This window comes from Peromyscus californicus, unplaced genomic scaffold (genome assembly GCF_007827085.1).
Source record: "Peromyscus californicus insignis strain IS unplaced genomic scaffold, ASM782708v3 Scaffold_8__1_contigs__length_139910024, whole genome shotgun sequence".
NCBI lineage: Eukaryota > Metazoa > Chordata > Mammalia > Rodentia > Cricetidae > Peromyscus > Peromyscus californicus.
Genome location: NW_026294606.1, coordinates 103,754,365 through 103,779,721, shown reverse-complemented (window position 1 = coordinate 103,779,721; position 25,357 = coordinate 103,754,365). Strand labels below are relative to the sequence as shown.

The 25,357-nt window shown below is 46.5% G+C and overlaps 2 protein-coding genes across 4 annotated transcripts in view; one reads left to right on the top strand and one right to left on the bottom strand.

The window, feature by feature from the left end:
- Nucleotides 1-19,874, bottom strand: part of Nob1 (NIN1 (RPN12) binding protein 1 homolog) — a 28,285-nt gene extending 8,411 nt beyond the window's left edge. The window contains exons 1-4 of one of the 3 annotated variants that reach the window (XM_052726751.1): nucleotides 19,747-19,874; nucleotides 4,781-5,136; nucleotides 4,546-4,678; nucleotides 316-446 (exon numbers count right to left, since the gene is read on the bottom strand). In XM_052726751.1, coding sequence (XP_052582711.1) covers nucleotides 316-446; nucleotides 4,546-4,678; nucleotides 4,781-4,873 — 357 coding nt within the window. In that variant the 5' untranslated portion in view covers nucleotides 4,874-5,136; nucleotides 19,747-19,874. Of the gene's footprint in view, nucleotides 1-315; nucleotides 447-4,545; nucleotides 4,679-4,780; nucleotides 5,700-19,746 lie in introns of those variants that run through there. The other 2 variants (XM_052726750.1, XM_052726752.1) reach the window with 2 other exon arrangements.
- A 30-nt stretch (nucleotides 19,875-19,904) lies between these two features.
- Nucleotides 19,905-25,357, top strand: part of Wwp2 (WW domain containing E3 ubiquitin protein ligase 2) — a 129,231-nt gene continuing 123,778 nt past the window's right edge. Inside the window, exon 1 of the mRNA XM_052726749.1 lies at nucleotides 19,905-20,017. The gene's annotated coding sequence lies outside the window, so the exon portion shown is untranslated. The remainder of the gene's footprint in view (nucleotides 20,018-25,357) is intronic.

Here is a 25,357-nt window from a genome sequence, read left to right as displayed (position 1 = left end):
ATTCCCTCTTTCATGTGTGACAGTTCCCATAATAGTAAGTGTAGTAAAAAACAAACTCGGGGCTGGAGGGACATGGCTCAGTGGTTGGGAGCACTTAGTGCTCAATCATGAGGACTAGAGTTCAGATCCCAGCACCCATGTTGAAGGTTAAGTGGCTCACAAATACCTGTAATTCCACTCCAAGGGATGCGATGCTCTCTTCAGGCCTCACAGGCACCCTCTCCACCACCCCAAACGCTTATTGTCACACAGATACATACATATGCACAAATTTAAAAACCAAACCAACCAAACAACCCAATACGCCTGATGTACCTTTTCTGGTTCTTGTTTTAGATGAGACACCCCAACGAATTCTGCTTCTAATTGGTAAGTCAGAGCCAGCACTTGGATGTCTGTGGCAGAGAGGCTGGGATAGTCTCCAGTTTTCTTGGAAAACTCAGTCACTATAAGTAAACAAGAGATTTTCAACTTTAGTTAAGGGCAAAAACTAGCAGATCCTTGGATAATCACAGTATCAAAAGAACATATATAGGGGCTGGAGAGATGGCTCTGCAGTTAAGAGCACTAGCTGCTCTTCCAAAGGACCCAGGTTAAATTCCCAGCATCCACATGGTGGCTCATAACTAATTACAGTCCCAGGGGATCTGATACCTTCTTCTGGCCTCTGAGAGCACCAGGCAGACACATGGTTGCTGTGGAATAATCCTTCTGTACACTGTGAAGACATGTTACTCTCACTGTTAATAAAAAGCTGATTGGACGATGGCTAGGTAGGATTTTGGGGCAGAGAATGCCAGGGAGAAGGGCAGAGTCAGAGAAGTCTTGAGCCAGACGCTGAAGAAGCAACATGGAAAGTTCATAGATGAGGTAAACAAGCCTCTGGGCAGCACATAGATTAATAGAAATGGGTTAATTTAAGTTGTAACAGCTGGCTGGAGACAAGCCTAAGCTATTGGCCAAGCATTTATAATTTATAAGTTTCTGCATGGTTACTTGGGAGCCAGGTGACAGTTGACGGGACAGAGCCACAGGTCCCAATGAAAAACTCTGCCTACACTTGGTACACAAACACACATGCAGGCAAAACACCTATTCACATAAAACAAGACAAAAACATATGGGCCACTGAGATGGCCCAGTAAAGGTGCTTGACAGCAAATCTAACCACCTGAGTTTGACCCCTAGGATCTACACGATGCAAAGAAAACCAGTTCTCTTACCTCATTTGAATTGTGTCACGTGCAAATTTTTTTTCAAAGAACTTAGAATCAATATCGCTTCTGGGAGTGGTGGCTCATACCTGTTATCCTGGTACTCAGGGGATGTAGACAGGAGGATCAGGAGTTAAAGGCCATCTTCAGCCTTATAAAAGTTCAAGGTCAACCCAGGCTACTTGAGACCCTGTTTCAAACCACCACCACCAAACTAACTAGCCAAAGAACCAAACAAAAACAAGAATCAGTATCTCATGAAAAACTGCAACATCTCTTTCCTGACCTTTCCCTCTTTGTGACTTAAAAGTCAGTATTTATCACTACCAAGTCACTTGTTGGGTAGCTTTTGGTTTTTTTTAAGGGTTTATTTATTATGTATACAGTGTTTTGCCTGCATGCAGAAGAGGGCACCAGATCTCATTACAGGTGGCAGTAAGCCACGATGTAGTTGCTGGGAATTGAACTCAGGACCTCTGGAAAAGTAGCCAGTGCTCTTAACCTCTGAGCCATCTCTCCAGTCCCATCAGGTAGCTTTAAGGTAACACTCTCATCCACCAGATCAAGGGATAGGATAATAGGAAGGAAAACAAACAAACAAACAAACCACCCAAGCTAACACAGTATTTGCCCCTGATAAGAGCTCCTCACTGAAGCTTTGACATTGTTAGAAGCCTCTTCTTTCTTAGCTCTAAAGCAGCTACATTAACAGAAGAGGACTGGATTTCAAAATAGAACAGAAAGTTAACTGTAATCATGAGCTATGATAAAACCCAAAGAGAGGGTTGCTGTGTAATAATGGACAGTTTTTCAAAGATTTTAAGAACTGCACACCTATACTTAATCCACAGTGAATGCCAATGGTTAATGTGGTGTTTGAGACACTGACAATAAACACTGCAAAATTTCATCATAGAGAGTCTTCTGATTAACAATGGCATAAGCAACACTAAACACACTGCTAACATTTCCTATAAAAGTGGTAATAGCCAGGTATTGTGAGACCCTCACTCTATTCTCTAAAATGAAGAAGGAGGCTTAGACAAAGATATCTTAATATAGATAGACCCAGGCCAGTTTCAAGCTCCCAGAAATGACAGCGCCAGCCCCAGGAACTTAAAAGTACAGCCATCTGGTAGCAACTAATTAACAAAAGAGTGCCCCAAATGCCGGGCAAAAGCCAGACCCCAAATTTGGCGGTGACTGATTAACTACAGGATGTTCCAACACTGGAGATGGCACTTCTCAACTCCGGAGATGGGCTGTAAAAGTTCTAAAAGAACAAACGGACAAACTAAAGCAAGATAACACGGAGGCCCGGGAAGATTTAGCCAGTTAAAATTGTACTCGTACTAACTCCCCCACAACCTAGAGGGACTCGTGGTTTTTGCCTTTAAAAAGCCAGCCTCACAAAGAAAGAGCAACTCCTCCCTGCCTCGCTGCGATAAACCGAGTGAGTGCTTAAGATGAGTTCCCTGTCGCGGGCGACTTGTAACAGAAATAAATCTTGTTTTTACATTCTGGACATCCTTGGTCTTTGGTGGTCTCTCTGGGGATGTTTTTTGGCATAACAGTATGGCAGTGCATCTCTTTATTTTTATGCTTACAAGTGGTTTTTATATGTATGTATGCATGTCTGTGCATCATGTGTATGCCTGGTGCCCTCTAGGTTCAGAAGAGGGTGTCAGATTCCTGGACAGATGGTTGTGAGTTGCCATGTGGGTGCTAGGTATTGAACCTGGGTTCTTTTTTTGTCGTTTGTTTGTTTTTGTTTGTTTTGTTTTGTTGAGACAGGGTTTCTCTGTGTAGCTTTGGAGTCTGTTCTGGAACTCACTCTGTAGCCCAGGATGGCCTCGAACTCAGAGATCTGCTTGGCTCTGCCTCCCGAGTGCTGGGATTAAAGGTGTGCGCCACCACTGCCTGGCGAACCTAGGTTCTTTAGAACAGCCTGTGATCTTAACTGCTGAGCCATCTCTCCAGCCCTATCATGGTACACACCCCTTTAATATTAGTATGTGGGAAGCAGATGTAGGCAATTCTGAGGTTCAAGGCTAGCCTGGTTTACATAGTGTGTTCCAGGTCACCTGGAAGTACATAGTGAGACTGTCTCAAAACAAACAAACAAACAAATAAATAAAATTAGTATTACCAAGTTTACCTGAGCACCCAGCAAACTTTTCAGTATATTTTTGCTGAGATTCATTTATTTGATGGTCAGTGGTGGCACACTCCTTTGACCCCAGCACTTGGGAGGCAGAGGCAGGTGGACCTCTTGAGTTCAAGGTCAGCCTGGTCTATATAGTGAGTTCTAAGACAGCCAGGGATACACAGAGAAACCCTGTTTGGGGAAAAAACAAACAAACAAAAAAACCCAACATTTATTTTTGTTTATGTGCTTGAGTGTTTAGCTTGTATGTGGGCATGTGCACCACACTGATTCATTTCCCCCTCAATTGCATCATATGAAATATTACTAATACTTTGGAAAGTTGAAGCCACTTGGCAAAGATCCGGTAACTATTAAGTTGGTGGTGAAAGCTACAGAAATCACAAACTAGCAAAACAGGCAAGTGTCTCCACCATCCCCTCGTTAATACTTCCCAACCCTACTAGCCTGGATCCCTAAAGAGGAAGACGATTACTAAGCCACTGGTTTCCTTTCAGACCGAATGCAAAGCCTAAACATACCCCTTTTTCTTCTTTTTAAAATTCATTATTTACTTTTGAGATGAGATCTCACTATGTAGCCCTGGCTGGCTTGGAACCTCTCACTCCAGAGGCCTTGGACTAAAAACATGTGACTTCACACTGGACCCATTTTATATTCAGTAAGACAGAGTCTCAACTATCTAGTTCAGGCTGGCTTGGGACCCATGACTCCCCAGTGCTGAGACTACACCACCCAAGCCGGCTGCATGCCGTTTTCTTTATTGAGGCTTTCTCTCTATTCAAAACTATAATCGCCCTACAGATAGGACCACAGATCTATGTTCTTTATTCTTAAATTTCTTTCGTTTTTGGCAGTACTGGGGTCATACTCAGAGCCTTCTGCATACTTGGCAAGCGCTCTCCCACTGAGTTTTTAGTCATCTAAAAGACCTTTACTGAAGGCTTCCAATGTGCCAAGAGGTAAACTCTTCTTACGGCCTACAGTACTATGAGAAGCAGATACTATTCTCATTTTCCAGCTGAAGCCTGGAGTCTGTGGGATGCACCCGGGGGCACACTGCTAGTTACGATTAAAGCAGGCTGAACTGCCTGTCGACTGGCACCGGCGCAGGTCTGTGTCCACTCGGCCCAGCTCCCCCGACAGGGCTGGATGGGCACTCACCCAGGCGCACGTACTCCGGGAAGGGCTCCTTGAACCGCAGCTCGTAGGGCAGCACTGCCAGCCGCCTGCGCGTGGCCCTGTCCCGGATCTCTCGGACCACCTCCCGGAGAGTGTAGATGTTTTTTCCGATGTCCTGCGGACAGACCGGCCCAGTTATCACACTCGCCTGACCCCACGCGCACCCCTGGAGGGTCTCGAGGCCGGGCCCCGCGCCCCTCGGCGGAATCTCCCCTACCTGCAGTGGCGCGTCCCGCAGGAAAGCGCCGGCGTCAGCCACAACGTGCTCCACGACAGGCGCCATGGTGGCGGGCATGGACAGACCGCGCATGCGCGCAGAGCCTGCGTGGTTCCCGACGTTTGCAAGGCAGTCCTCCCCGGACCGGAGGAACAGCCGCGGAGACTGAGCGGCGCCCCCTGGCGGGCACCATCCATCTCTTCACGACTACGTGCGCACGCGCAGCTGCGCCGTTTGCCCTGTCCGGGAGTGCTTGCATGATCCAATTTGAGGGACGCCTGAGATAACCTGCCTCAGGATACACTTCATAGAGCTTTCTGTACTTTTAAAAGCAAAACTTGTAGACAGTCACACGACTGAAAATCAGTAGGTAGAGAAAGAAAGAATCATCACAACAAGTCTATAAGGTATGACTCGGGCAGATAACCTCCAAATTGACATGGCACCACTCTTTAAAATTCGTTATGCTACACAGCCATTGCTTATGTAGCCCTACTTGAACATCTTAGAACAACGGATGCATTAATTAATATCCTTGCCCCACCTCCCTAAGCAAGGCACATGATTTTCTAAAAAATAATTCATTGCTGAATTGAACAGAAGGGGTATTAATAACTTCCAAATTTCCTTTCAAATCTGAGATTAGGAGATCTGAACTATTACACGCTGGCAATGCTGATCTGAGTCTTTACCATCTGCTTTCATTTAAAATGTTCTGTTTTATTCATCTGTCCTGTATCAAAAATTCTTCAGCACCCTTGATGGTACCCATTGTCAGTGACTCAAATATCTTTTGCATGCTCAAACATTTTTAAACACTTTAAATTACATTTTTCTTGCGGGGGGGCATGCCAGGTGCTCATTTGAGGGCCAGAGGACAACCACGAGAGTTAGTTCTTTCCTTCTGATAAGAGAATCCTAGAAATGGAACGAGGTCCCTGGGAAGGTGCTGCTTCTGTTTCTTCTTCTTCTTCTTCTTCTTCTTCTTCTTCTTCTTCTTCTTCTTCTTCTTCTTCTTCTTCTTCTTCTTCTTCTTCTTCTACTTCTTCTTCTTCTAATTTTATTTTTATAGGTTGTATTCCAACCATGTTTTCCCCTCAATCATCTCCTTACAACTTCTTCATAATTACAATTGTACTGCTTAAGAGGGGTTTAAAGACGAGGAAAAAAGCTGTTCTTAATATCAACAACAACTAGACTTCCTTTTCCAAAGTCTGAACCATCCCATTCTAGATGGTGTTTCTTGGAAGCAGAAGGAAGAAAAGACCTGAAAAGTGCACTATTTGAAGAGTACCATCCCAGGGGAGATGGAATGCCTCAACACAAGGTGAACACTGGGGACTTAGGGATGTATTAGGTGTCCATCACTCTTCTTCCAAGGATGCTCACATTTCAGAGCCCATGATGCAAGAGGTTGCATCAGCATCATGACTGCCACTCACACCCCATCCTCATAGCAATTTCCTCTTTTTCAGGCCTCGGATGGCCTTCTGAAGGTGCTTCTTGCTGCCTCCTCATCCCCAAAGGTTCTCACTTTGTAGCTATGCCTGACCTTGAACTCAGAGATTTTCCTACCTCGGCCTCCCAAGCTCTGGGATTTAAGTCATGCACCACCACACCTAGCCCCCAAATATTTTATATGGATAATCTCAGACCAAACATTTTATATGGATAATCTTAGCCCTCAGTCTCTCCAATCTGCAGAGTTTCCCAGTGCTGCCTGTTCTGAAATAACACCCCAGCTGAAGACTGTCCGACTTCTTAGAGGATTTTTTTCTTCAGGGTTTGGCATCTGTTTCTCTGCAGGATCTGACCCTGCCTATTGTCTCCTTTCTCGGGATTTACCTGATTTATCTTTATTTTTTATGAGCATTGGTGTTTTGCCTGCATGCATGCCTGTGTGAAGGTGTCAGATCCCCTGGAACTGGAGTTACAGTTGTGAGCTGCCATGTGGGTGTTGGGAATCGAACCTGGGTCTTCTGGAAGAGCAGCCAATGCTCTTAACCCTGAGTCGTTTCTCCAGCCCCAGTTTTGCTGATTCTTTACCACCCTAACCTCCCTGCCTTTGAGTGGCTTCTCATCCTTCATCAGATTCTCTTCTTGCCCTGCAAACATAGTACCCTCTACCTAACTGCCTTTGCACCTCAATCAATTCAAGTTTTCTTCAGCAATACTACCTATCTGCCAGACATCAATTGTCATTGTATACGAAGTCCATTTATGCATATGTATGGTTTTTTATTTATATGTATATGTTTGTAGGTGCCAGAGGAGGCCAGAAGAGGCTGTCAAGTCCCCTGGAGCTGGAGTAACATTGGTTGTGATCCACTTAATCTAAGTGCTAGGAACCTAATTCTGGTCTGCTCTTAACAGCCCTAGAGAACTCTTTCTAAACATTTATGTCCAATCCTCGTTCCCAGTCCACATTTTCTAGAAATTATGACTGACAATTTCTGGCGTCTACACTTGTTAGAGTTCCAGTGATTATTATCTTAGACAGTCTTGCTACATAGCTCTGGCTAGGCTTAAACTCAGAATTCTGCTTCAGTGCTGATATTACAGTAATGTACTGCCACTTCCTTTTTTAATTTAAAAATTTAAGGCATTACCAACAAAAGTATTCAAGGTAGGAATCTCTGAGCCATCCCCATCTCTACTCCACCATCAACCAATGTTCACGTCACTCCAGTACGTCAACGTCACTCTGAAATGTTTGTCTGGACCCTTCCGCCTCCATTCTCATTATTCTAATCGAGTTCTTGTCTCTTCCCCGGATTTCTCTATCTGCAATGGATTTTCCTCATTGACCTAAACAGTGAGTGAAGATACAGATCGGAGTCTAGTAAGAGAGATTTGTACAAGTTGAAAAGGATTCCAGGGCTTAAACCCTAGATAAAGAATAATCTATAAAGTAAGTCCTGGCAGCTCATGCAGACAATCCCACCACTTCAGATTTGAAGGCAGGGAGGTTGAGAGAGGCAGGGAGGTTGAGAGTCCAGGGTCTTCCTTAGTTACATATCTAGTTCCCTAGCCTGGGCTACAGGTGAGTCTGTCTCAGATAAATGAAACAGAAGAAAAGAAGCTGCTCTGGGTCAGTGATTCTGAAACTCCAGTGTGCACTGGACCCCCTGGAGAGCTTGTACAAACAAGCTTACTGGGTCTCAGTTTCTGACTTCATAAGTGTGGACAGGCCCTAAGAAGTGACGTCTCTGGTAATGCTGCTGCTGCGGCGGCCCAGGGACACACTCTGAAACCCTGGTTTAGGAGATTAGTCTGGAAAGGAAAGATCAGTTTTTGAGTACTTATTTTCTATCAACTATTAAGAACACTTATTTATGAGTCTGGAGAGATGGCTTAGTGGTTAAGAGCTCAGACAATGCCAGGCAGTTGTGGTGCACAACTTTAATCCCAGTGCTCAGGAGGCAGGGGCAGGTGGATCTCTGTGAGTTCGAGGCCAGCCTGGTATACAGAGTGAGTTTCAGGACAGCCAGGGCGACACATTGAACCACCACCTCGAAAAACCAAACCAAACCAACCAACCAACCTAACAAACAAAAAGAAGAAGAAGAAGAAGAAGAAGAAGAAGAAGAAGAAGAAGAAGAAGAAGAAGAAGAAGAAGAAGAAGAAGAAGAACCAGGACTGTCTTGCAGAGGACCAGAGCTCAATTCCAGTACCACACACATCAGATCATCAGATGGCTCACAAACACCTGGGAGACCTGATGTCTCTGATCTCCATGGGTACACGCACTCATGCACAGACACCAACACAGACACACAAATCACACATAGGCAAGAAATAAAAAAAAATCTTAAAAAATGTTTATATAAATATTTGCTTGCCGGGTGGTGGTGGTGGTGGCGGCGGCGGCCGCCGCGGCTGCGGCGGTGCACGCCTTTAATCCCAGCACTTCGGAGGCAGAGGCAGGTGGATCTCTGTGAGTTCGAGGCCAGCCTGGTGTACAAAGCAAGTTCCAGGACAGCCAGGACTATTACACAGAGAAACTGTCTCAAAATTTTTTTTTCTGACAGCTGGGTGGTGGTGGTGGTGGCAGTGCACACCATTAATCCCAGCACTCAGGAGGCAGGGGCAGGTGGATCTCTGAGTTCGAGGCCAGCCTGGTCTACAGAGTGAGTTCCAGGAACAGCCAGGGCTGCACAGAGAAACCCTGTCTCAAAACCCCTTCCCTCACAAAAAAATTGCTTACACTTTACAGTATTCTTACATTTTTAAAAAACTATTTTATGCAGAAGGGTGTTTTGCTTGTGTGTATGTCTGTATACCAGTTTGGTGCCTGTGGAGGCCAGAAGCAGGCATTGGACCTCCTGGAACTGGAACTGGAGTTACTGAAGGTTGTGAGCTGTCATGAGGGTACTGGGAATCAAATCCACCTACTATACAAGAGTAGCAAGTGTTCTTAACCACTGAGCTGTCTCTCCATCCCTGTTAGATTTAAAAAAAAAATCATTTTACTCAGCCAGGCAGTGGTGGCACACACCTTCTTTAACCCTAGCACTCGGGAGGCAGGGGCAGGCAGATCTCTGTGAGTTTGAGACCAGCCTGGTCTACTAGCTCCAAAGCTACACAGAGAAACCCTGTCTCGAAAAAAAAATCATTTTACTCTCTCCTATTTCTCTGTAATGGTTTTGAAAAGCCATTTATATAATAATAGCACTGTGGATTGGCTGAAAAATACCTACAAATAGTGATATTGTGCTTAGTGTCTAGGGGAATCTTAAATTTGGAATTTAGAGTTGGATTTTGAAGGACCACACACAAAAGGCACTGAGGTGTAATAGTCCAAGACAGTGTTTGAGGATTTGAATGTGGTACCTGCAGCTGGTACAGGGTATTCGGGAGAGTTTCTCAGAAGTAAAGAAAGACCCTGGGACAATTCTGTGGAGCTTGTAGCTTTATAAAAATAAAAAATATGTTAAAATTACAATCTTAAAACACTAATAGCAAAATTGTGTCTTTAAAACATTTACAGGGGTTAGAGAGATGGCTGAGACAAACTGCTGCTCTTGCAGAGGACCTGAGTGGGGTTCTCAGCACCCACATCTGGTGTAACTTCAGTTTGAGAGGATGACACCCTCTTCTCACCTCTGAGGGCCCCTGCATCTATAACACACACACACACACACACACACACACACACACACACACACACACACACACACAAGAAATTTTAAATAAAAGGTTCATGCTAACTAAGTTGCACTCAGGAAGCTGAGGCAGGAGGATCAGGAGTTCAAAGTCACCCTCTATTACATATGAGTAGCCTGCTTGGGCTACATGGGACCCTGACACCTTCCCAAAATGAAAAGGCTGGGTATGGTTGTCCATGCATTTGATGCTGTGATGCTCTTACCCTGAGGTACCAGGCAGGAGACCACTGCAAGTTGAGGCTATCCTGCACTACATACTGGTTTCCAGGTTAGCTAGGGCTACAGTGAGACCCAGACTTTAAAAAAAAGTCAAAGCTGGGCATAGCGGTGCACACCTTTAGTCCCAGCATTTAGGAGGCAGAGGCAAGTGGATCTCTCTAAGTTCAAGGCTAGCCTGGTCTACATAGTGAATTCCAGGACAGCCAGGGCTGCATAATGAGACCCTGTCATGGAAAACAAAAACAAAACAAACAAACAAACAAACCAAAAACCAAACCAAACCAACAACATAAACATTGAGACATGGTAGTACAACTACATTCTCAATACTAGGAAGGCAGAGGATGGAGGATTCAAATTTTAGGCCTGAGATATACAATGAGTTCCAGACCAGCAAGGCCTAGGGTGAGACCATGTCTTTAAAAGAAAAAAAGCTAGCTGGGCGGTGGTGGCACACGCCTTTAATCCCAGCACTTGGGAGGCAGAGCCAGGCAGATCTCTGTGAGTTTGAGGCCAGCCTGTGCTACAGAGTGAGTTCTAGGAAAGGCACAAAGCTACTCTGGGAAACCCTGTCTCGAGAAACCAAAAAGAAAAAGAAAAAAAGCTTAACTGGAGAGATGGCTCAGCTGTTAAGAGCACTGGCCGCTCTTTCAAAGGACTTGAGTTCAATTCCCAGCTCACCATTGTCCCTCACTTCAGTCCAGGGATCTAATGCCCTCTTCTGGCTTCCAAAGGTGTAACAGGGCCCTAGATCTCAATAGGCCCCCAGAGCTCAGCACAACTGACCCCACCATGAAGGAAGTACCATTCAGGCTGTAAAACTCAGCACGCGGACAGCACCACTGGCCAAATGAAAACAAAGGCCTAATCCATCAAAGCCCATAGTTCTGGGAAAGTCTTTAAATGCACTAACCTTGCTTTTCAGCTTCTGGCTAACTGTTCTTGTTAACTGAAGCATGTCAACCCACAACATTTTTTTTTTTTTTTTCAGGGACAAGGTTTCTCTGTCTACCCCTAGCTATCCTGGAACTCACTCTGTAGACCAGGCTGGCCTGGAACTCACAGAGATCTGCCTGCCTCTGCACCCTAAGTGCTGGAATTAAAGGTGTGCACCACCACTGCCCAGCATGGTTTTTTGTTTTGTTTTGTTTTTGTGCTTAAATTTTTACCCTGAAGCCGGGTGGTGATGGCACACACCTTTAATCCCAGCACTCAGGAGGCAGAGCCAGGCAGATCTCTGTGAGTTTGAAGCCAGCCTGGTTTACAGAGCTAGATCCAGGACAGGCACCAAAGCAACACAGAGAAACCCTGTCTTGAAAAATGGGGGGGCGAGGAGTCACCCTGAGAAAGATTTGGTGCTACGCTGGGATCCTGAACATGCGCTGTAGTCGCTGGCTGACTAATAAAGACTTCCTATTGGCTTAAACCCGTGTCTGAGCAGTCTTCTCTGGTGGATATCCCACATTTTGGGAGGTCTCACTGAGATCCCCAGAGACCAGACCTCAATACACTGGGGGTCTCAGAGCCCCTTGTAGTGGGGAAGAGTGTAGTGGTCAAGGAGCTCCTAGGGGGTGCGGAACCTGAGTTCCAGGTGACACCTCCACCCCAAAAGGAAACAAATAAGAAAGCTGCCTGGTCTGTCACCTCAGGAGGTAAGTCTGCTTAAGGTGCCTTCTGTTTGGACACATAGGAGAGGTTGGATGCGGCCACTGATCCAGTGTCCAGGACCCCTGGATTCCCTGTGTCTGTGCAGGTGTATGAATGTGTGGTGGCCACCCCCGGTTGTCTTTATGGTGTGTCTCTGGGTGTCTTTCTATGTGTTTCTGTCAGTTCTGTTTCCTGTTATTGACCAGTGGCTTTTTTTTTTTTTTGAGCTGAGGACCGAACCCAGGGCCTTGTGCTTGCTAGGCAAGTGCTCTACCACTGAGCTAAATCCCCACCTGACCAGTAGCTTTTTCTGATGTGAGAACCCCCTGGCTTAAGACCTGTGCCTGTCCTGTTGGGGATCCAAAACCTTTTGGCTCTGCCAGGTCACCCCGAAAGACCAAAATCCAAACCAAACCAAACCCAAACCTCCACTTACCCCCACTGGGAGTAGGAGCGCCTGCTTGTTTTGTTGCTCACAGTCAGGGTTGGTTCCTGCGTGGAGGTGGGGACGGGCCAGGTCTCTCATGGGGGCCCCCTGCCATCTAAGCAGAATGCACACAGGGAGGGAAATCGTTCCGCCAGCTGAACATTCCCTCTGCTCCATGCCTGTTCTAAGTAGCCTCTGGGAAAGGGAAAAGTTCACCTGTGCTGACCTGAAGGAAAAGAGAAAGTTCCACTCTTTTCTCTTTCATGATTTAATTCTTCTTTTAACCAATGATCTGCATAATTGGGTACAGTCATCTCTGAAAAAAGAAAAAAACTGCCCTTGGGCTAGGCAGGGGTATCGATGCCAGACAATGCAGCCCGGACAGAATAGGTCCAACACAGACCGAGGAGACGGTAAAAAGTTTTTGCTAGGTCCTTTTTAGAAAGATTAAAGATAACTACTAAAAAGATTTCCTTTGTCATTCCCCAGGTACTGAAAAAAAATTATAAAAGTTAGAATTTTTTTTTTTTTTTTTTAGAGACAGGGTTTCACAGGCTGTCCTGGAACTCACTCTGTAGACTAGGCTGGCCTCAAACTCACAGATATCCTCCTGCCTCTGCCTCTCAAATGCTGGAATTAAAGACACAGGCCACCACTGCCTGGCTAAAAGTTGGAAAAATATGAATGTCCCGGTTGCTGGAGGTAGCTCAAAAAATGTTTAATAGGCTGGGCAGTAGTGGAGCACTCCTTTAAACCCAGCACTCAGGAGGCAGAGGCAGGTGGATCTCTGTGAGTTTGAGGCCAGCTTAGTCTACAGAGTGAGATCCAGGACAGAGCTGTTACACAGAGAAACCCTCTCTTGAAAAACAAACAAACAGACAAACAAATGGCATTTAACAATAGAGAACAGAGTGGGATAAGACCTTTTTTTTTTTTTTTAAAGATTTATTTATTATGTATACAGTATTCTGTCTGCATGTATGCCCACACAGCAGAAGATCTCATATAGATGGTTGTGAGCCACCATGTGGATGCTGGGAATTGAACTCAGGACCTTTGGAAGAACAGCCAGTGCTCTCAACCTCTAAGCCACCTCTCCAGCCTGCTGGAACAAGACCTTTTGCATAAACTGAAAGCCACCATCACCTCCTCTGATAATGAGACATAGTTAGACTTACAGATATCTGTTGTGGAATATTTGTTTAACTATGCAAAGATGTGTTGCATTTGTTTATGTTGCAGAATATTTGTTTAACTATGCAAAGATATGTTGCATTTGTTTAATTATGTAAAGATGTTTTGCTCTTTTACCTTGCCAGCCTAAGGTACCTGACCGGTCTAATAAAAAGCTGAACAGCCAATAGCAAAGGAGGAGGTATAGGTGGGATTTCTAGGCAGGGAGAGTAAGTGGGAGGAGGAATTTAGGCTCAGGGAAGAAAGAGAGCCATCAGGGAGATGCCAGGGGCCAGCCAGCCAGACATGGAGGAAGCAGGAAAGTAGGACATACAGAATGAAAAAAGGGTAAAAAGCCCCAAAGCAAAACATAGATGACTAGAGACAAATTAAGTTAAAAGAGCTAGTGGGACAAGCCTAAGCTAGGGCCGAGCATTCGTAATTAATAACAAGTTCCTGTGTCTTTATTTGGGAGCTGGTTGGTGGCCCAAAGAAAATTCCAACTATGGATACCCAGCAAAATTTTGGTGTCTTACCCTCTGTCCGAAGAATATTGCCTATCTGGAAGTTCTGTCTCCAATCAAAAGGTATAGATAGACTATCTCTCAGACTAACAACAAAGTTTCCTGGGGGTATGGGTAGAAATCAACACCCCAGGACTGGTCTAAGTTTCTATACTTAATTGTTCAACTAACCAGTTTAGCTACTTCATCCAGATTAAACAGTACCCAATGACCCTGAAAACAAAAAGGGAAATTGCAGCCCATATTGCCTGGCTTGGAGAGTCAGGCATCCTGGTGCCCTGCCAATCATGGAATACACCCTCCTGCCTATGAAGAAACCTGGGACCTCTGACTGTCATGAGTCTGATTATTTCAGAGAAACAGGTGTACACTGTCTTGGACATGAAGGATGCATTCTTCAGCATTCCATTGGCAGAGGTGAATCAACCCATCTTTGCTTTTAAGTGGACAGACCCAGTGGGAAGTTACAATGGGCAACTTACATGGACTAGGTTGCTTCAAAGATTTAAAAATTTGCCAGCCTGTTTGATGAGACATAAGAGCTGACCTCCTGCCCTTCTATTAGAGGTTTCCTGGGAAAACAGATTATGAAAGGGCCACTGAGGGACTGCTGCAAGAGTTACAGACTTTGGGCTACAGAACGTCAGCTAAGAAACCCCAACTCTGTACATCAGAGGCTACCTATCTTGGATACTGGCTGAGGCGAGGCACAAGGAGCCTGTCTCAGAGTAGGATTGCTGCCTTCCTTCAGATCCCAACTCCAAAGACTAAGACACAGGTTCGAGAGTTCCTAGGAGCAGCTGGGCATTGCTGCCTCTGGATACCAGAGTTTGTGGGAACAGCAAGGTCTCTCTACATTAGCACAAAGGCAGACACTGAGCCCCTAATCTGGACTGAGACTAAACAAAAGGCATTTGAAGCTTTAAAAACAGCTCTGAGCTGGGCGATGGTGGCACACACCTTTAATCTCAGCACTTGGGAGGCAGAGGCAGGCGGATCTCTGTGAGTTTGAGGCCAGGCTGGGCTACAAAGTGAGTTCAGCTCCAGCCCTAGTATGCAGATGCCTCAAAACCGTTTGATCTGTTTGTCCATGAAACAAAAGACAATAGGAGTTTGAACCCAAATTTTGGGGCCATGGAAACATGCTGTGATATACCTGTCCTAACAATTGGACCCTGTATGAAGCCACAGGATGGCCCACCTGTCTAAGAGCTGTGGCAGCTACTGCTAGTCTAATGAAAAACAAACAAGTTAACTCTGGGTCAGGATCTTATAACTCACAGTACCCCACATGGTTGAGACCCTCCTCCGAGGAACACCAGAATGCCGGCTGTCTAATGACTGTGTGACCAGTACCAGGTCCTACTCCTGGCCCACCCTCAGGTCTGGTTTGAGAAATCCACTGCCATCAATCCTGCTACTCTCTTGTCTGATGACAGCCCACAGGTGCACATCCATGACTGCTATGAGATGAAAGATGAAACTGAAATGACCTGGGCCCAAGCCAGGGACCTTAGCCCAGAGAGCAGCACTGGTCAACCTGACCCAGGCTCTCAGATGGGCATGTCTACGGTATGATGTATAGAGAAAGAGGGCTTCTCCCTGCTGGAAAAAGGACACTAGAAAATCTTGGCCCTCCTAGAAAATGTTTGGCTTCCCCTATGAATTGCTGTCCTTCACTGCCAACCGCTGACCTGGCTGTCTGACAAATGGCCCTCAGATCGGTGGGGCCTATCCACTCCACAGTAAAGAAGAAATGGACAGCTCGAACCCACACGTTGATGGAGGACAGGAAAGCGAAAGATCATTCTCCCAGAAACAACTAGCAGGAAGGACTCTAGCAACTGCCCTTCACCAGGCTACTCATTTAGGGTTCACAAAGCTTTCTGAGCTGTTCAGAACAGGGTATGTTATAACTAGGCTGGATAGCCTGGCACAAGATGTCTCAGCCAGGTGCCAGATTTATGCTCAATTAATTCAAAACAGAGATCCCTTACCCCAAAAGGGGTTCAAATGAGAGACCAACACCCCAGTGAACTCTGGGAAAACTGACATCATTGAGATCAGCCTGCCAGGGGAGGATACAAATACTCGCTGGTTTTTAAAGATGCCCTTTCCAGGTGGATAGAAACATTCTATCCAGACTGAAATTACTCAAATAGTAGCTAAAAAGCTCCTCCAGGAACTGGTGTTGATTTAGCCTTCCCCTAGCAATGGGATCTGACAGTGGCCCAGCTTTCACAGTTAAATCTCTCAATTAATAGCTAAAGCTTCAGACATAGACTGAAAACTTCATTGTGCATATAGACCTCAGAATTTTGGACAGGTAGAAAGAATAAACAGGACATTAAAAAACAACAATGAAACTCTCGTTAGAGTCCAGTGAAGGGTGGACAGACTTCCTTCCTTTGCTTGACTTTGAGCCTGCTACACCCCATATAGGGAGGGATTTATTCCCTATGAGATTATTTTTGGAAGACCTCCCCCCACGCTTCTCTAGCTCAGGGACCAGCAGTTGACAGAACTCTCTAGCCACTCCTTTCTCAAGCCATTACAAGCCCTCCAGCCCTCCACATAGGCTATTCATTGGACGAGCCGAGAGACCTAGCCAACCTCCGGGACCACCACCAGTTTACCCTTGCCCGTCGACATCGACCTGGTCAAGCTGGTAACAAAAGGGATGCTGGAACCCACTTGGAAAGGACCCTCGATGGTGATTCTTTCCACTCCTCTGATTGCGAAAGTAAGTAGCATTACATTGTGGATCCACCACACTCAGGTCAAGAAAGTAGAAGCAGCAGATGATGATGCCAGATAGACAGTCTCCGGGCTATGGACCCATTACAATTAAGGTTTCATTGGGACCCAGGCCCTTCTGCTCACCGCCCTTCTCCCTGCTCCTGAGTCTTATGTTTGGTATGAATACAGGGTTATGGTCCAAACCTTAAGGCCCAGACCTGGGACCTGAGACCGACAGATACAGGGGAGGTGATAACTAATGTGGTTATCTTATTTACTCCCTGGTGCCCAGTTTAAGCTTCTGGTTATACTGGAGAAACTAAAGATACGGGAGTTTATCTTTTGAGACAGGAATACAGTTTATGATTCTATGCACGCCTTGAGGCTGGGCCCCCTAGTTGCCAGGAACCAGGGAATTTCCATTGCAAAAATTAAGAGTTGTGAAACTGAGGCTTCCTGAAGAATTCCTTAAGAAAGAGTTTGGCCTTACAGGGAAAACCTGGAGAATCAGACTCTATGCCACAGGAAGAGACCCTGGGGAGAGAGTTATTTCCAGAAATCAGCCAGGATTTACTGGTTAGACTGTCAGCCCATTGATTGACAAACTCACTGTGACTGGGGGCAGCCCAAATTAATATTAGAGGACTTACAAGGGACTGGAACTTGTCTAATGTCCAAAACCTCTCATCTAGGCACTTTCCCTTACTCTGATGTCCACTTTTCTTTTCTTTCTTTCTTTCTTTCTTGTTTTTTTTTTTTTTGTTCCCCCTCTCCCAGACAGGGTTTCTCTGTGTAGCTTTGCGCCTTTCCTGGAACTCACTCTGTAGCCCAGGACGGCCTCGAACTCACAGAGATCTGCCTGGCTCTGCCTCCTGAGTGCTGGGATTAAAGGTGTGCACCACCACCGCCCGGCTGATGCTCACTTTTCAATGGGTTAACTCACCTGCACAACAGCAATATTCCTGGGCCCTGAGACTACTTGGTGGGCATGTACCAATGGTGATTAAATGTGCCTCTTCTGATGCTTTCCAAACTCAGTAGACAGGTTCATCAGGACCTAGAGGTATTAATAGTTTCCATTTCTGAATTAAAACAAAAGTTGGATTACCCTGCAGAAATGATCCTACAAAATTGGAGAGGCTTAGACTTACTGCTCAGGAGACAAAGAGAAACCTGTTGTTTTTATGATAATTGATCAAGAGTAATTAGAAAAAAAATTGTCATGGTTGAGGAAAACCTTCAAAAGGAAAAAGAGACAAAGACATAAGTCAAATAATTAATACCAGTGTCTGTTTTCTTAGACCCCCTGGGTCTATCAGCACTGGCTGGACCTTTAATTCTCATTCTGAATGGATTAATGGCAGGGCCCTGCATCTTAAAGTATATGGCCAATTCTGTATCAGTTCAGTAAAATTAATGGTCCTTAGTACCAACTACTTGCTCTGTTGACCAGGCTGGCCTTGAACTCACAAAGATCCGACTACTGCCCTCCAAGTGCTGGGATTAAAGGCATGTGCCACCACTGCCTGACCCAACTACACCTCTTTAGTAGGGTAAGTCCACAATTTGATTCATTCACTAAGACCAGTGGGGAATGTATCGGCCTCAGACCTTAGTAGGTCCCCCAGACCTTGGCACAACTGACTCCATGATGAACGTACCATTCAGGCCATAAAACTCAGCATGTAGACAACACCATTTTCCAAAATGAAAAAAGACTTAATCCATTAAAATCCATAGTTCTGGGAAAGTCTCGAAATGTACTAACCTTGCTTGATCCTGAACACCCAGGGTAGTTGCCAGTTGGCTAATAAAGACTTTCTATTGGCTTAGACCCATGTCTGAGCAGTCTTCTCTGGTAGATACCCCACAACAAAGGCACCAGACACCCAGGTGGTTCACAGATGTAGATGCCGGCAAAACATCCATATAATAAAATACTAATGACAAATTAAAAATTTTAGTTAACCACCCCTTTCAAAAAAAAAAAAAAAAACCAACAAAAAGCCAGGTGGGTGGCATGCATCTGTTATCTGAACAATCAGCTGGGAGGTGGATGCCAGCCTAGGTTACAAGAAACCATGATTCAACCTGTCTCCTCCCCTCACCGGCACAAGCTGGTAATCCTAACTACTCAGAGGCTAAGGTAAGAGAACCAAAAGTTCAAGGCCAGTTAGAGCACTTTAAGCAAGACCCTGCTCCAAATAAAAACTAGAAAGGTAACAAAAGGGCTGGCAACACAGGTCAGTAGTAGCACCCCTGACGAGTAAGAGCAAGGTCCTGAGTTCAACCCTCAGTCCTGTAAAACCCAGAAAGTCTCTGCATCCAGGCTGTGGTGAGGCACTCGCGCAATGCCAGGAATCAGGAGGCCGAGGACAGCATTGAGTTCCAGGTCAGCCGGGGTTACAGAGGCCCTGTTTGCTAATTCATAAGGTCCAGTTTACTCCACACAGGAAGGAAACGGGAGTTGGTTCCCAATGGAGACTGGACTTGGGTGAAGTTTTGAAGTGTGCGGCGCCCTGCCTCCCCTTTTCCACTTTTTCTTCTTGGAACAAGAACAGAAGCTCTACAAAGGCCAGGGCGTTTATACTTCTAGAACTGAGAACAAGGTCTAACATACAGCTGGCACAGGGTGCCAACATTACCAAATAGACGAGATGCTTACGTTTGACCAGCATACCTTTGTGGGGTCAATACATCCCTTGCAAATTTGGGGACGTGGTTATTAGTTACACGGTTTGTCCAGCACTCAAATTTGGGGGAGCATACTGTTTTTTTGGTTAGCAAGTTTTTTTTGTTGGCCTGTTTGTTTTTCGAGACAGGGTTTCTCTGTGTGGTCCTGGCTGTCCTGGAACTCACGCTGTAGAACAGGCTGGCTTCGAACTCACAGAGATCTGCTTACTTCTGCCTCCCAAATGCTGGGATTAAAGGCGAGCGCCACCACCGTCCGGCTAGCATACTATTTTTTTTTTTTTTTATCCAGTACTCCCCGAAAGACTCGCTGACCTAACTGACCGGATGGTCATCTCCCACCTATACGTACACACGGAGGGAAACAACTCTACCTACTTCCAAAGGAATAAATAAAGCCCCTGGTGCCCGGTGAGCCTCCAGTGTCTGCGTCTGCTCGGGCACAGCCCAGGAGGAAGAGGTCCTTTCCAACCCGGACCTCAGTAGGTCAAAAGCTCGCAGCCCCGGGTTTAGGTGGTCCGCACCTGCCCGCCCCGGCCAGCCTCTTCCGGGTCAGGTGACCGCGCGCGCTCACGTGACCCGGCCCGAGTGCGGGCGCTGGAAGGCGGAAGTGGAGCGGAGTTAGGCGCCGCTGGTGTGGCCGCTGCAGGTAGGTGGCGCGGGCGCTGGGGGCTCGGTGGCGAGCGGGCGGCGCGGGGTGGCTGGGGGCGGCGGGCGGCGCGAGGGGCCGGGGGCGGCGCGGGGCGGGCGCCGGGGGGCGGCGGCTTCCTGTGGGAGGGGCCTGGCGCGCGGTTCCGGCCTCCGAGGAGGGGTGTCCCGGCTCGCGCCCGAGCCGGGTGGGCGCTGGGCCCGGCGAGCGTCGCCAGCTGCGGGCTCCTCCGGAAGGGGACCCCCTGCCTGGGGCGCCTGCGGTGCGGAGGAGCCGCGTCTGTGGAGGGGGCCCGACCTCGGCCCGGGAGACCCGCAAGCTCCCTGGAAGGGGCTGCCTGGGAGTGGGCGTCTGGCTTGTAGCGACAGGGAGAAAAAATCTGGACGATGCGGCCTGGACCCCATTCCGAGAGTCTCTTCCTTCTGTCCTCTTTGAAGATGATGGCGACCTGAGACTTTGATTTCGGTCCCGTTCAGTTTTTAAACTTCAGGAGGGATCCCCGAGTCTTGATCGGCTGACTCTGGTCACACCCACTTTGCCCTGTTTGCATAGGGTTTTCCACTTGTTGGGAGCCTAGCCCTTGAGATCATCTTTCTTTGAGATGCTCCCGAATCGGCTCATCTTCGAGAGAAAAAAAAAAAAAAAATTAAAGACGTGTAGGTGCTTTGCTGGGATCATAGCATGACTTTCAACCTCCACTGTTGTCAGCGACCTGGACCAGCGTTACCTCAGCAACGCATTGACTGCTTTAAGTCTTGGACAGTTGAAAGTCTACCGATACTGTTTTAGACATTCCGTCTTAGGCTTAAATTACGCAGTTTCCTTTACCACGTGACTTCTTATCTTGACCAGCAGTGACTAGATGGGGTGACGGAGAAGTTTCTGTTGTGTTCCTTAGAACTGTGACCTAGATCATACTTTTTGAGGTTAAATTACCCATTTTAAGATTGTTCATCCTCCAGGCTGAGGCATGAAGATGGCTGCAAGTTCCAGGCCAGCCTGGGCTACACGATTATGACCTAAACAGACCAACAGGCCATCCTTTTTCCCTTTACATTTACTAAACTTTGCAGAAGTGAAATGAGTTTTATGAATGCAGTGAAAAGAAGCCAGGGTTCAAATGGGACGTTGACAGAAGCCAGACTCAGGGGTCACTAGGGGAAAAAAGTACTTTGCATTAATACATTAGGAATTGAAGACTCCGGGGTCTGTGACAAACATAAGAAAGTTAATTTTTGTAGCAGTCTTGAGAAGTCCTTCCCACTTCACAGAGGACAAACAGCTAAGAGAGTTGGCTTAAAACACAATTATTTTTATTTATGTGTGTGCGTGTTCCTGTCTGTGTGTGTGTGTGTGTGCCATATGTAGGGTGTGGGTACCCACAGAGGCCAGAAGAGAGCTACAGGTGGTTGTGAGCCGATGGACTTTCGTGCTGGGAACTAAACTTTGGTCCTCTGGAAGAGCAGTAAATGCTCTCAACTGCTGAGCCATCTCTCCAGCCCCAGCTTGACTTGTTCTGGTTTTCTTCCTTGTTTACTCATCTTCCTGATAGACTGTAAATCATTCAAGGGCAGTGATCCTATTTTATGTGGCTTCCTTGGCTACTAGCCTCACGCCTGGTATGTTGCGAGTACTTGGTCAGTGTTTGAGAAATAAGGGAGTTTTTAAAGGTCCTACTGCTGGATGTGGTGAAGAAGGGGTTTGACCTTAAGTTTTCTCTCTTTCTCTGGTCAGTGGCGCTGGCTCTGCTCTGTGTTACTGATCTGTGGGAAAGCAAGGAGCCTGAGGGACAGGCTGGGATTGGCTTGGCATTCTCTTTCATTTTGTTTTTGTTGTTGAACTTCGCACCCTGCACTGAGTTAGCCATGCCCTTCATTTTGTAATTTTTTTTCTTTTTCTTTTGAGACAGAAGAATCTCAGTAAGTTTCCCTGGGTGGCCTCGAACTCCTGTAGCTCAGGCCAGCCTTGAACTTGAGCCTCTCTTGTCTCTGTCCCCTGAGGGATGGTAGGCCTGCACCACCACATCTCTCTTTCTCTTAGTGATTACTTTCCCATTTGCAAAAAACTTATACCAGAATCTCATTTATTTTTATTTTTTGGTTATTTATTTACTTATTCGAGATGAAGTTCCTTATGTAGCCCTGGCTGGTCTAGAACTCACGAAGACCCACCTGCCTCTGTCTCCCAAGTGCTGGAATTAAAGTTGTGTTAAATTAAAATTAAATTAAAACTATGTTCAACCTTTCTTTTCTTTCTTTTGAGACAGGCTCTCATTGTGTCTCTTGGCTTTTTGATACAAGGTAGGTGTAGCCTAGGCTAGCCTCGAACTGGCTGTGTTGCTAAGGAACTTAGGATCGGTTGACTCCCTTGGCTCTCCCTTCTAGGTGCTGGGGTTGCAGGCATTCATTACCATTGTGCCTGGTCCAGCATCTCATTCAACCTGTGATCTGTGAAGGATGCATGGCTCTCATTCTGCGGAGGAAGAAACTGAGGCTTACTGAAGTGCTGACTTTAGATTCCAGAACTAATACATAATTGGAGGAGTTGGTTCTCTCCTTCGACCATGTGGGTCCTGGGAGTGGAGCTCCAGTTGTCAGGCTTGCTGACAAACACCTTTACCTGATGAGCCATCTTTTCCACATAGGCTTTTTTGTTCCCAGACCTATTAGTTTTTATTCATAGAAGCAATAAAAAGTGTCACTTAAAAATAGTTCTCAAATATAAAAAGTGTGCTGTTTGGGTGGGTATAAGTGGCATATATCTGTAATCCCAGCACTTGCGAGGCAGAAGGAAGAGGATTGCTCACAAGTTCAGATGTTCAGGTACAGCTTGAGTTACAAGAAAGAAAGAAAAGACATGTAGAAAAAAATAGAATAGGGTCAGCAAAGACATTGTAAATGTCCAGTGTCGCTGACCTTGTTGAGAAAATCCTGCCTGCACTACTACACTGTTTCAGTCCATTTTGTGGTGCCATAACAGACTCCCACAAGCAGGATAACTTATAAACGGTTGAAGTTTGTCTTGGGGGTGATGCTGAGCAGTCTGAGATGGAGGGCCTTCCTGCTGTGTCTTTCCATGACAGAAGGTGAGAGCATGCGTACAGGACTAGGAGCCTTTGGTGACAGATGCTGTTGTGTCCTGTCAGCACTGGAGCTCTCGTGACCTAATCGATTAAAGGTCCCCTCCCATCCCTGTTGCACTGGGGGTAAAATGTCCACCACATATACTTTGGGGAACACATTCAAACCATCGCTTCTGCCCTAGGAAAATACCTTCCTTCAGTGGACATTCGCAGACTCCTACGTTATTACAGGCATCGTTCTGGAGTTTGGCCATTCAGTACGGAGGCCACTGACCATATAGGACCATCGATCCCTGGTATAGCCGTGAATGTCAAATACATCAGGTTTTGAAGAATCAGTATGAAAACTGAAATGGTACACTTTTTTTTTCCCCAAGCCATTGTTTCTCTGTGTGGCCCTTGCTGCACAGCTCTGTAGACCAGGCTGGCCTCAAACTCACAGAGGTCCACCTGCCTCTGCCTCCCGAGTGCTGGGTTTAAAAGGGTGTGCCACCACTGCCTGGCTTACACTGATGTTTTTATATTCTAGTAAAATCATATAAATGTAATCTATAAATACATGCTATAAATGGTAAAATTTTATATTTATTATGTTAAATAGAATATAATTAAATGAGTTTTAGGGAACAGTTATTCATGCCTGTAATCTTAGCACTTCTTTTTTGGGGGTTGGGAGGCAGGTCTCACACTTGCTTAGTGCTCAGGCTTTCTGGAACTCATATTGTAGCTCAGGCTAGCCTCAAATTGACACCCCGTTCTACCTTAGCCTCTTGGGTGCCGGGATTACAGGTGTGCTAGTTCCTGTATAAAGATCCCAAAGAGGAGCCGGCATGGGTCACGTGACTGAGGTCACAGTGGTGTAGGTGACGGGATAAGCAAGGTCAAACCCTGGAAGGAGAAACACCTTTGGCAGGTTTGGGGACCAGCCAGGAACACAGTGTGGCTGGAGAGGGGGTAAGTGAGTCGTGGGTGGAGAGAATGAGTTTGGAAGGGTGTCGGGTGTGGGAGGAAACACTGGGCAGGTCAGGGAAGGCCTCGCAGGCCTTTGTGTGGATGTTGGTTTTCATGGGATGAGGGAGGGAGGCATCTGAGCTGAGGATGGATACAGTCTAGCCTGCCTTTTGGCGGACCCACTGGGATTGTGTGGAGGAGAGAGGGAGCCAGAGTAGAAGCAAAAAAGGTATGAGGAGGGCATTGCCACACTCGGTGAAAAATGCATTGGGATATGTTTTGAAGCTCAGCCAGTGGGCTTTGTGGATGAGTTGACGTGGATATGGACTGTGAGAGGATGAGAGCAGTCAGAGGTGACTCCAAGTGTCAGGAATGAACAAGTAGAAATGGAGTTGTCATTAAATGGGGGACGAGAGCTGGAGGTGTGGCCCAGTTGATAGAGTACTTGCCTAATGTGCGTAAAGCCTGGGTTTGATCCCCAGCACTGCGTAAACACCTGGTGGCACACATCTAATCCCAGCATTCCTGAGGTGGAGACTGGAGGAGGGTTAGAAGTTCAGTCAGAGTTATCCTCTGGAATCAGCCTGGCCTCCATAAGACCCTGTCTCAGGAAACAAAAAAATAGGGGGAGACTGTAGCGTAGTCAGGGCTTGGGTTCAGTTTCATTCACATTCATTGTGCAAGGCCTAGTATAAGCCCAAGGGAAGATACTGGGCAGTCAGATGAGGAAGTCTGGTGACAAGCAGGCTCAGGAGGTGATAGCGTGGGAGCTGTTACTTCGTGGGCTGGAGTTGAGACCTGACAAAGTCACCCTGAGAGTAGTGTGAATACACGTCCGAGAAGAGTGCCGCTGCTGTGCTTGACCTTGTAGAGTAAATCTCAGTCGTCTGAAGGCCAGCTGAGCACTGCTGTGGGTCATGCGGAACTGGGGTCTCTTCCTTTTCACAACTGTCTGTAACTCCAGTTCCAGGGCACCTGACACCCTCATGCAGGCCAAACACCAATGCACATAAAAACAAACCAACCAACAAGCTGATGGGTTTCTTTTGCTGTAGTTGAGAAGGCTGTTCTCCCAACTGCTACCTCGTAGTATGGCTGAGATTGGCTCGAGTGCCGACTTAAGTAGTCTCTGGCTTTCTGGGTTGGCAACCAGTTTAGGAGCCTTCCAGGCTGGAAAAGAGAAAGGCGGCGGGACAGTAAGTGGGTTTTTAAAGTTTAAAATACCAGCTTCACCAAACACAAGTTGAGCGTAGTAGACCCCCCCCCCCCCCCATGCAGCCTGCCATTATATAGATTTAACACAAATG